The 12,113-nt window shown below is 41.4% G+C and overlaps 1 protein-coding gene across 1 annotated transcript in view; it reads left to right on the top strand.

The window, feature by feature from the left end:
- The window catches only part of ITIH5 (inter-alpha-trypsin inhibitor heavy chain 5), a 49,276-nt gene extending 37,311 nt beyond the window's left edge, over nucleotides 1–11,965 (top strand). Inside the window, exons 10-14 of the mRNA XM_010713754.3 lie at nucleotides 3,387–3,940; nucleotides 4,302–4,352; nucleotides 5,426–5,542; nucleotides 7,701–8,078; nucleotides 9,348–11,965. Of these exons, the coding sequence (XP_010712056.1) occupies nucleotides 3,387–3,940; nucleotides 4,302–4,352; nucleotides 5,426–5,542; nucleotides 7,701–8,078; nucleotides 9,348–9,646 (1,399 nt within the window). The 3' untranslated portion in view covers nucleotides 9,647–11,965. The remainder of the gene's footprint in view (nucleotides 1–3,386; nucleotides 3,941–4,301; nucleotides 4,353–5,425; nucleotides 5,543–7,700; nucleotides 8,079–9,347) is intronic.
- Nucleotides 11,966–12,113: the final 148 nt, after the last annotated feature.

Below are 12,113 nucleotides of genomic sequence, written 5' to 3'. Positions count from 1 at the left end.
TCAAACGCCTTTCTAAAATCAAGGTAGATTACATCTACCGCTGTTCCCCCATCCACCCAGCATGTGACAGCATCATAGAAGGCCACCAAGTTGGTCGAGCACGACCAACCATGTCCCTGCGAGGACAGGCTGAGAGCTGGGGCTGTTCAGCCTGGACAAGAGGGGGTTCTAGGGCAACCTGAAAGCAGCCTTCCAGCATCTAAAGGGAGACTACAAGAAAGAAAAGGACAGACTCTTTAGCAGTGTCTGCTGTGACAAGACAAGGGGAAATGGTTTCAAATTAAAAGAGGGGAGATTCAGATTGGATATAAAGAAGTTTTTTTATGATAGGGTGGTGAGGCAGTGGAATAGTTTGACAAGAGAGATGGTGGATGCCTCATCCCTGGAGACATCTAAGGTCAGGCTGCACCAGGCTCTGAGCATTCTGATCTAGCTGTAGGTGTCCCTGTTCAGTGTGGGGGAGGTGGACTAGATGACCTTTAAAGGTCCCTTCAAATGCAAATGATTCTATGATTCAGTGATATCTGCATCAGTTTCTAGGGGCATTATGGGAGGGAAATCCTCTAAAGAGATATAGCAAGATACAGGAATTTGTCTGAGGCTCAATGCTGGATGGAAGATACAGAGTATACTTAGAAATTGAGATTGCAAATTTCTTTCTATCCAGAAATTGTTTCCTTTCTAGCAGAAACTCTGAGGTGTACTGGAGCTTCTTAGCCCCACAGAATGTTCCCTTCATTTAGAACACTCTTTTAGACATGTAAACCTGGAGAGACAGAAGACAAGTGTCATCTCTCCTCAGGTGGATAGAAGGAGAAAAGGATGCACTGATCACTTTACATTGACAACATAAACAGAACAGAGAGGCTTAGGAATGAAGATACCAATTTGGAGTAGAAAATCATTTCTTTATATTTAAAAAAAGCTAACCTCATGCCCAAACTCCAGAACATACTTCTTTGGAAAAAAACACGTAAGGGTCATTCTTGATGTGATCATACAGTCATTTATTACTCTCATTTTAATTTGTGACTATAACATTATTTCTTTATATTTTAAAAAAGCTAACCTCATGCCCAAACTCCAGAATATACTTCTTTGGAAAAAAACACGTAAGGGTCATTCCTGATGAGATCATGTAGTCATTTATTACTCTCATTTTTCTTTGTGACTATAACTCCTGACAGGTTTCTTGTAATCCTCAACATTTAGTAGTACTGAAGATCATGTTTCTCTTGTGTCATTAGTTGTAGTCCAAAGGAAGACCCTAGTGGGGAATTGCACAAAGGTACCATAGCTTTTTCTTAAACATCAGGCAACACAGACCCATCTACCACTCCACCCATGTCTTTTGCTTCTCCAAACACGTATTTTGGATAGCAAGTGGCATTCCCTGGCAAATGAAGGATCTGCTGATTGACTGGGCTACAGAAACTCAGCATAGCAAGTACTTGTTCAAACACCTCCATCTGATTAACTAACTGCTTACTGTTTATCAAGCTCTGTGATGGTAAACCCATTTGGTACCAAATTTATAAGAAAAAGTAGAATTATTTACTGGAGGCCAATTCAAATCACTGGTGGAGGGGAAATCTATGTGGGTAACATAGATGTGGGTAACATGTCATTTCTGATTTTTGTGTTCTGATTTTTGTGGCTTGTATTTTCATGTAGATACTTCCTTGTACTGTATTATCAGATAAGTTGTATCCTTCACTCCACCATTTTTTTAATACTCTAGGAGCCATTTCACAGCATGTTTTAAGGTTTAATTCAGTCATGTTTTAAAGCATGTCAAGGTCTCTACAGTGAAGACACTGAATGTTCTGAGAGACTTTAAAAGAAAGCCAGCTGATTCAGGCTTTGGATTTCTTTTGAGAGAGAATAAAATATAAAGTGAAGCTCAGCCTCCTAGCAATCTGTATGAGCAGATGTGAAAATAAATGCTAAACTAAACTAAAGAAGGGCAGAAGCCAGCTACTTGTTTGTTTACAAAATCAGGCTGAAACAATTTGCCAAGAGATGTGGAGGCTAGCATTTAAATAGGAAACTAAGCATTCCTGGAGCAGCCTGGGAAGATCCATCAAAAGCACACTGCTGCAGGAAAAACACAGTACTTTAAATCTGGGCCTTGACCTCTTGTAAAAGCTTTCTGGCCTGTACAACAGAGAGCATTCTTAGAAGCGGGGTAAGACACATTACAAAGCATTACAGGATTAAACTCTCTGGTTCCATGGAGGCCATTGCTTGCTCCAAAAGAAAGTTAACAATAAGGTAGCACTGAATTCCAGGCCTCCTTTATTTAGTGTTTAAGATTCCTACAGTCCTTTGAAACATTCTTGATTTTTATTTTCCTTTGGCTCCCCAGAAGATGATAGACTCTTTAACAGGGTTTGTGCTGATAGAACAAGGGGAAATGGTTTCAAGCTTAAAGAGGGTAGATTTAAGTTGGATACAAGGAAAAAGTCTTTTGCAGTGAAGGTGGTGAGGGATTGGAACAGGTTGCCCAGAGATGTGTTGATGCTGTGTTGCTGGAGACTTTCAAGGTGAGTCTGTATCAGGCCCTGGGCAACCTGATTCAGCTGTGTTGTCCCTGTTCATTGCAGGGGAGTTGGACTGGATGACCTTTAAAGGTCCCTTCCAACTTCTATGATTCTACGATTCTAAAATAGCATTCCTGTTTATCAGTCATCTCAAACTGTAGTAACTAGGGCTCTTTCCAGTAATGCAGGAGTTTTGGTTCAGATACTCTACAGCTTTGGGGGCTTAGCATCTGCGTCTTATAATTTCTGGCTCTGGAATAACACACATAATACCACTAGAAAGCTACAGGTAATAGCATGTTTTCTGTGTATGCTTTGAAACAAATGTGGGGCTTTCTGTGAGCCTGAGAAACCAAGAATTATTTTTAATAAGCATATGTAAGTAGACAGAGGTATCTCCTTGCGGAGCTCTTGAATTTTAGAGGAAATTAGGTGACTGCCAGATCATGCTGGGATGCTTCTGAACAAACTGCAGTGAGTCTGTTTAGATGTCTGCTCAACGCTGAAAACTAAAAAAAGGGTAGAGAATAACTTTGGCTGAAAGGCACCTGTGGAAGTCATGTAACCCAGCCTCCTGCTCAGGAACTAATTTAAAATTTAGGTGAGGTTTCTTGAGGCCCTGTCCATCAAGTTTTGAAAACCTCCAAAGTTACAGACTCCCCTGCCTCTGGGAGCCCAGTGACACAGGTGACTGTAAAATTTGGGGTCTGGTAGCTCTAACTGTTCCTGAAAGAATGGAAGATGTGTTAGTCTGACTGTATCCTCGGCTATGTGTAAGTGCAAGAGCATATGCATACAGTCACATGCAGTACGTGCAGTGAAAAAAATGTATCTTTATTTCAGATTCTATGATGAGATAGGAACACCCCTCCTCTCTGACATCCGTATTGATTACCCTGAAGACAACGTGGAGCAAGTCACTCAGAACTTCTTCCCCAACTACTTCAATGGCTCTGAAATTATAATAGCTGGTAAACTCATCAACCGCACCTCAGATAGCCTCCATGTGGAGGTGACTGCTAGCAACTCCAAGAAATATATCCTCCTCAAAACAGACGTGGCTATTGACTTGCCAAGCACGAATGACATCAGAGCTGTCCCTGGTATGGAAGATGGCAGAGCTGACCAAAATTACATTGAGAGGGCATGGAGTTACCTCACTATCAAGGAACTGCTTAACTCTCGGCTAAAGAGTAATGACAATCAGGAGAAAGAATATTTAACAGAGAAAGCAAAGTCAATGGCCCTGGCTTACAATTTTGTAACTCCTTTCACCTATATGAAGATGAGAGAGGCTGGGCTCCATTCAGAACCACCTCACGAGGAGCTTATCAGCCCTTCTACTGATGGCATTGGTGAAAAGTTGCAGAGCTTGCAAGGACACAAGGCACCACCAGGTACGAGGTGAAAATAATCATGTGCTGGTAAGAGTTTTTCACATGGTTAATCTCTCATGGCTGACTTTGGTAACAGGGCTGATCTAGACAATTAACTGAGGAGTGGTAAACTGAAAACTGGGGTTTTCATATTGATTTTGTTAATTGTAGGCTGGGCAACGTTGAACAAGACCTTATAGACACAACTCACTTCATGGAAGCACATATTGCTTTTTAGAAACTACAAAATCTGGTATTCTAAATGAAGTTTGAAGTAGCTACAGGAATATGTCCCATAATTTCTTTGAGTAAACTTTTGGGAGCATTAGTATACTATGGCTTTTTCTGCTGCTCAATAACAGCCGTCTCTCCTCACTCCTAGGTATACACAGACATCAAGATAAGCAAAGAATTAAGATCTCCAGAACTTCAGGTTAGTGCCAATTTTCCTGATCTTTGTAATCCACAATAACAGCAGCTGATTTATTGAAAATTCAATTGCATGCCACCAAGGTGGAACCATTCCAATAAAATCAGCCAAAACCCAACTTACTATCCTGCAGAGTAGGGAGGAAAACGAAAACAAAAACAAAAACAAAGGGCATAAGGAATGAGGATAAGTGTTGGGAAACACAGCAAGGTAGTTCATCTACAGTATTTGATCCTTGTGTTTGAAAATACTGTAAATTAGTGAACGGGAAGAGTGTTTTCACTCTGTAATAGAACTGGTCAAAAAATGTTAGATATTTGCAACCTAATACTGTTGAAACATAACAATGTTGTTGGAGAATTAAAAAAGAGAAAATTCTGTAGTGTTCTACTGTTTTCCTGTTGCTTCTGTAGCTCTGCTTAACATTCTTGTCGTAATTAAATGCTGAAGAATAAGCCCAGATCAATAATTTAGACTTGAATTTCACTGGATAAGATCAAATTTACCTTACAAAGTAGGGTTTTGGCTTGTCTTATAACCACACCTATCTGGTACCTTATGGTCAGTAAAGGATTTTGATTTTTTTAAAAAATAGGGTCATGGGATTGTTTAAAATCTGTTATCGATGGCTCCAATCTGATCTTGGTCAGGAAGGTTCAGTGGGACATGTGCCCAAGCAGCAATCTTTGGTTAGAAGATCTATTTATATATGCTGTCAGGGATGTTGCCCATGAACAGACTATGAAAAACAGGAATATTAGACACTTGCATGGTAAATCCCATATGAAATAGTATTTCAGGAAGAAAACACTCCAGTTTTCTCCTGGGCTACTTTGGGTTTCAATTTTTCATTGAAAACACAATGCTTTCTGTGAGAAAAACAAAACGATCTTTGTGAAAAACAAAGCAAAGCTTGGTGCTTCCTGGCAAAATGTCTAAAAACAATAAACAATCAAGCCTTAGGAAAAAAAGAAAAACAGTGAAAAATACTCTTTGAAAAGCAATTTTGTTATATTCTTAAACTCGGGAATTTTGTGTATGTCTCTCACATTTGTCTCCATTCCATGTCTTCCCAGCGGATGGAGACCCTCATTTCGTCATTGATTTTCCCTCCAGCAAGTTCTCAGTCTGCTTTAATATTGATGGAGAACCAGGAGACATTCTTCGACTTGTCTCTGACCATAAGGAATCTGGTGAGCAGTTAAGGAAGTTAAGGTCTTCATTGACTAGAAGTAAGGGAGTGGCAATCACATACAAAACAGCTGAGACCCTCTCAAATTTGTGTACTGCTTCATTCCAGCTAGACTGGAGAAGTCAAATCCTCCTGACGACAGTTCAGTATGGGCTAGGAGTTGTACTTGACCAGTACTAGAACAAGCAGAAGAGGCACAGCTGAGTAAACAGCCACAGGCATTCTGAATGCTCAAACACTGAGAGATCCCACAGGGGGATTCACCTATTTTGTTCAGAGGCAACGCATTTCTTTGATAGCACAGCTTCACTAGCACTAGTTACAAGGTCACAACATGCAAGTGAAAGATTTAGCAGCATGGATTCATCAAGATTCCTTGTATATTCGAACTTCACTCTCTACTTACAGCACCGATTGCTCTAGGACAGAGCGTGTTAACCAAGCAGTGAGGCTTTTTCACTGAAGGAACTACCAAACTGGTTACTAAGTCATGATAGCCTTGAGAAAACCCCCACAATTCAGGATCTATTTTGCACGAGCCAGTCTGATAACCAGAGGCCCAAACTGTGGTCTGATCTGATCTGGAATTCTAAGTAGGGCAGCTAATAAGCAGATTATGTCCTAAGCAGGAAAATAGTGGGAGGCAGGGGGTGTCAAAACCGGAGATAACTCACACACTTGTTTTACAAAGAAGATAAACAACTCGAACAATAAAACCACAAGAATTATTTTCTGTGGTTTACTCTCCATGTTTCACATGCATTCATGCCTGCCTTGGTAAATAAAATCCAGATCCTGGCAGTATTTCTCCTGGATTTCTTTCACAGACTACATATGTGCTGCTACTTGAGCGATTCCATGGCTGAAATGCAGAATGAGTTTAAGGAAAGCAGACTCTGTAAAACTAGCCTGTTGAGTCTATGAAGATGGAAACTATAAAATCCCTCAGGAATGATGAGGGGTAGAGAAATTTCACTTGTGTGTTGATGTCTTGGGTCTAGATTGGATTTGCCACAAGCTTCTTCCCTTACTGTTCCCTGCTCACTGCAGGAGAGTTGGACTAGATGATCTTTAATGGTCCCTTTCAATGATTCCACAGTTCTGTATAGTAGCTGTGCAAAGACCTGTGGGAAATAAGCCACTTTTTACAGGCAGGAAGTCACAAATGTAATTAAAATTACTGGGAATCTTGCTGTGGACCTCAAGGCTTCAGTTGGCTCAGTGGGATCTGTACTTGAAAGTGTTTCTTTCGGGTCAAACCTGAGGGAAGCTGGAAAGACACTGGTGGTAAAACTGAAAATAATTCAATCAGAGTACAGGTTCAGGGGATTCCTCTGCAGCCACACAAAGAGAGCCTGGATTTCTTGCACTGACACCTGAAAAGGTGTAGCACATCATACTGTTGTGGTTCAGGCTATTCCCTCTATGGGTCCTACTTCATCTTTAAAGTTGTGGCTGAGGTAGTAGACATTACTTTGCAGCTAGCCAGATTACATCTCTTCTTTAGAATCAAGTAATGAGGAACACAGTCTCAAAATGTGAACTGCCATGAGATCCTCTGGTACAGCAACTTTTGGATACATTCAGGTCCTGTTCCTGGAAGAAGTTCAGTCTGTATGCCAGTTGGTGATTTGAGGAAAAACAGGCCTGTCAGCAGCTTGCCTTACTTCTCTAGGATCTGTGTTTGCCCTATGTTTGTCCAAATCTTAGCAACAAATAAACAGTTTAGTTAAATCATAGCATGGCTGGTGGAGTTATAGTAGTCAGCAAGGTAAATATTTCTCTTATATAGTCCAAAAAACCCCATGTAAGTGTACTGATTATAAGTTGTCCTGACGTTGGATAGAGCTTAGGAAGTGGCTGTGCCAAGAAGCAACTGATTTTATCCTGGGTATTATGTACACATGGTCAGGACTAAAGAAGCTAAGGCCACTTGCCTCCAGAGCAAGCCAGTATTTCCTAGCTTGGATAAATTTAGATACTCTACATAAGTTTATCAGTTTGTAACACACTGGTAGAACTGTTTTGAATACTGATTAGTAAAATAATTCAGGCATGAGGTGGTAAATCTGCATGTTGTTGGTTGCAAAGCTCATATCTTTGAGACAAGAGACCTGTTCTTGGTTCCAGTTTTCACTTACTGATTCTATTCCTGCAAGGTGTAACTGTGAATGGACAATTAATTGGAGCTCCTGCACCACCCAATGGCCACAAAAAACATCGGACTTACTTCAACACAATCACTATCCTCAGCAATAAGCCAGAGAGATCTTATTTGGAGATCACACCCACCAGAATTATCCTGGATGATGGAGAAAGACTTATTCTGTCCTGTGACCGGAATGCTGTTGTGAGGAGCAGCAGCCTGGAGGTGTCCATCTCTGCCAATTCCAATATCACTGTGACCATTCGAGACACAATCAGCTTTGTCATCCTCATCCATCGCTACAAGAAGCCAGCCCCGTATCAGAAGGATCATCTGGGGTTCTACATCTCCAACAGTAAAGGTCTCTCTTCTGACTCCCATGGGTTACTGGGTAAGTAACAGGTTCTCAGGTTCAGAGCTGTAAACCATAAAAAAATGATCCTTCCAAACAGTTTTAAAGGACAGAGACAGGAGGTGATGAAAAGGGTATGTGGAGGTGAAGTTACCAGGTGTAAGGAACTTCTACTTCCTTTTGTAAATGACTTTTGTTGCCAGCATTCCCAGCTCCACTCCCATCTTGCTTTGTATGAGCTCTCTCTCACTATCTCAGCTATGTCTATGCCTGTGTTACCCATTACCACTATTTTTATTATTGTTTAATGCAGCTGTCATTTGAATGCACATACTAGAAGCTCACAAAGATAAATAATACGGAGAGAGAATGCAAATATTTCACAAGAACCCCTAATAAGGCATCAATAAAATGTTCTCCAATAACAGTCCTAAATTAGAATAGATCAGCAGCTACGTACTCTCAGGAATGTGACAGAGTTGGGTCTGACTCTCTCTAAGCAGAAAGGAGAGTCAGCTGAGGTCTTGCAGATCCCAAAAGAGAGTTCTGGTCACAGAGTTAGTGCATTGCCAGAGATCATTGGCTTACAGCCTTCAAATTCTGTCCTTCCATACGTATGAAGGTCTGTCTTTGTAGGAATTAGCTGTTTACATTTGAGCCTGATTAAGAAACATTAGTATTTCTTGTTACCCTTTTCTTTCAAATTTTTTAATATGAACCATCCCCACATTCTGAGAGCAACTGGACTTTAGGAAGGTTCAGAGAATGTCTGAACTGTTAGGCTCTTTTGGATGACAAGAAGTGATGTTTATGAACATACACATATACAGAACTAAGGCTGAAGCCATAGTTTCCATGACGTTCAGGCATTCTCAGGCTAAGCAGGAAATGATCCTTCAAGTTTGGAGTTTTGGATTCAGGCCCTTTGCATCTACCTAAAAGACATTAAGAGGTTTACAGAGGAGAACTTGGGGTTATAGGCCTAGATAGTCTTTCCACTTGCTGATGGGCTTTGTATAGGCTATCATCCTCTAGTAACCATGGCCTACAGAGGGGAACTTACTTACCTACTAGTAGATCAAGAAGCTCTTTAGTTCAGTCAGTGGACAAGAAATAAGGTCTTATTCTAATCTCTGTCTTCACAAGTTTTATTAAAGAATCTCAGGACATAGACTCATCCTGCCATTGCAGAGAAGCTGTAAACAACTCCGCACTCTGAGAACCATCAAAATATAACTTATTTAAAAAATTACTTATACGTAGGCACAAAGCAATCATTAAAGTGATGTGTTTTATATTGTGTTGCAGGTCAGTTCTTGAGCCATGAAGTTAAACTTCTTCAGGAATCTTTAAACATAAATCAACAGCAAGTTGGCCAAAACCAAACGGAAGCATTACAGCCAAACCTTACAAACACTCTGAAAGTGAAGGGCCGGCTTGTTCCTGTTGTGTGGAAGCAAAGGAGGATCTACAATGGCCAGCAGCAAGTTGACTGCTGGTTTGCCAAAAACAATGCAGACAAACTGATTGATGGCAGCTATAAAGACTATTTGGCTTCTCATCCTTTTGACACTGGGACCAGCCCCGGGACGATAAACAGCCTTTAAGACTGATCATAGCAATGCATTGCAGCAGCAAATGTGACAGCGGGTCCCTTCTGAAGCACCTAGAGATAGGCAATTTATGAATATTTCTATACTTTTTGGTGCCAAAGAAACCAAGTCTTGTTGCCCTTGGAAATCTCTAATTCATGCTAGATGAACAGGGTTCATCAAATTCCTGAAGACAAGGAGGTGGGAGGAAAGGATTGAGGATACAGTTAAAGGTGTGATTGGTGCTCTCCGAGTGGGTCAGGAGGGAGAAAGGGGCTAGCAGTCCAAATAATGCAGAGAGCTGCCTGCCTTAAATCCATTCAGGGATCTGTGCAATAACCCCAGGGGCTGGTGAGTCACCCATAGAAGGCGTGAATCATACATCACAGTGCCTATCTAGGGAGGCAACCTTGGGTGAAAATACTTTGCAAGGAAGTGACGTGGAGTACATGCTCCAGAAACAGTCCCTGGGAAGAGAAGAGGGAGAGGAGAGATGGGTGGATATTCATCTGCAGAGAGCCATTAGCATCAAAAAGGTAAGAAAGAAATAAAAACTTAAAGGCCACAATAAGGTATTGCTTTCTTGGCTGCTGGGATAGGGTCTGGGTTTGCCACTAAACATGCTGCACCCTGAATCACTACAGACTCTTATACAGTTTATTGCTGTCTTAGAGTACAGGCTGCATGCATAAAAACACCTGTGGCCCTCTGCAGAAGTAGGATCGGTGCCAGCAGTCATTCTAAACCATCCCATTTAAATGACATTATAAATGTAGTGATTTCATCCTGATTCATTATTCCCTCAGAGAGAAGGAAAGTTCCATTGTGAGCTTCCAGCAGACCTCCCACTTCCTTGAGCAGAACATTTCTGCTTTGCAGAGATTTAAATTTGCTAAAAGATAATGAACCTGCACTCTCCAAAGCTTGTGAACCTACAAAAGAAGTGACTCAATTTTGACTTTAGACTGGACAGTTGTAGAGCTGCTTTTCTAATCAGAGAAATATTTATTTATTCCAAATCTTCAAAAATTCTCATCCCAGTTTCCCTGGCTGCTTCTCCTTCCTTGCCCTGCAGGAATATGTACACAGCAGGAATTTGGCAGCAGAAGCTTAGGGGAGGGTTTTGCCAGCCACCTCCACTGCAGGTGGTTCTGCTCTGCAAAGAAACCTCCAAACGCAAACAGCAAAGCTGTGGACTATTTTAAAATGAGGCACCACTGAATAATGCTATACATCAGCCACAGGGGAGTTTGCTGGTAGAGAATTCGGCCAAAGAGGACTCTGACAACCACAAAGTCAAAGTCTTTGCAGTCAAATTGAACTCATGCATGCTCTGCCTTTTCTAGAGAAAGGAAGGCGGGTGGCTGATGGAAGCATCTCCAGAGCTAAATGATATCCATGTGTGAGGAGAAAAATAAGAAGTTGCCAGAGGCATACAGAAATAGGTTCAATTTTGACTAATTTTTTGCATATTTAAGAACAAAGTCATACTGCTGCTGTCAGAGCTCCAGCTGCTGGAGTTGGGTTGGGTGGAGTTGTTTTCTAGTTGCTTGATCATTGAGTTAGCACTGCAGCAGCAGAGCAGGTAGTGAGCACGGTTGCTTTTTTTACACTACATTCTATGGGGAGAGGGAAACAGCCCAGTGCAACCAACTAGAATTAATTGTGCTCTGCAAGGTCCTTCCAGAGAGCTTGGCCAGTGCAAAAGGTCTGCCAAGGCTCGTGATTTTGTCCCCGTGCTTTTTCCAAACTACTGCTTTGAGTCTGGCTATCTTGGAAAACAGCTCTCCTGCAAGGAGAAGTGAAGGAAAGACCTTTGGCAGTTCTGATCACACAGTAACTAAAGAGACTTCACAGTATGCTCACAAGGCAGGAATAAAAGGAGAGTCTGTGAGGTTGACTTCTCTACCCAAGAAGATGGTAGGAACATCACCTCATTCACTGCAAAATAACATCCCGTTTCTCTAGCGCAGGATGAAGAGGGTAGTGACAGCAAACTTCTAGATGGTGGGTGTCTTCATGCAGTCCTTACAGTAATATTTTCACTCTCCTCCCACATTTTGCTGTTGAAGTGTATTGCTAGTGGGAGCGACTTGGTTAGCTCTCATCTCTCCTGTACATAGGTATGTATATAGAGACACATGTATTGCTAATGCTTCAGGTGCATCATTGGTCCTCTTCCCCAGCCAAGAAAACATATTTCTTTCAGGGTCTGAAAAGAACAATGATCAAGTCCAGCTGCCCAACCATGTGAAGCACCTGGAGCAATGTACTCAAGTTCTCCTTACGGTTCCAGTTATCCATTTCACAATAAATATTTTACAGTGAACGCTACCATGAAGTTCTCATTTACCAAAGATGAAATGCACTTTGAGCTAAGGATAGGTATGCTTCATGCTCCTGGACAAACATATGCTACCAAATGACTGAAAGAACCACTCTGAAGTTAAGAGAGTTCATGTTCTTGCTGGTCCAAGATCAC

The sequence above is a fragment of the Meleagris gallopavo genome, chromosome 1, assembly GCF_000146605.3.
Source record: "Meleagris gallopavo isolate NT-WF06-2002-E0010 breed Aviagen turkey brand Nicholas breeding stock chromosome 1, Turkey_5.1, whole genome shotgun sequence".
Lineage (NCBI taxonomy): Eukaryota > Metazoa > Chordata > Aves > Galliformes > Phasianidae > Meleagris > Meleagris gallopavo.
The sequence above is the reverse complement of the archived record's forward strand: the minus strand, read 5'-3'. Positions and strand labels throughout refer to the sequence as shown.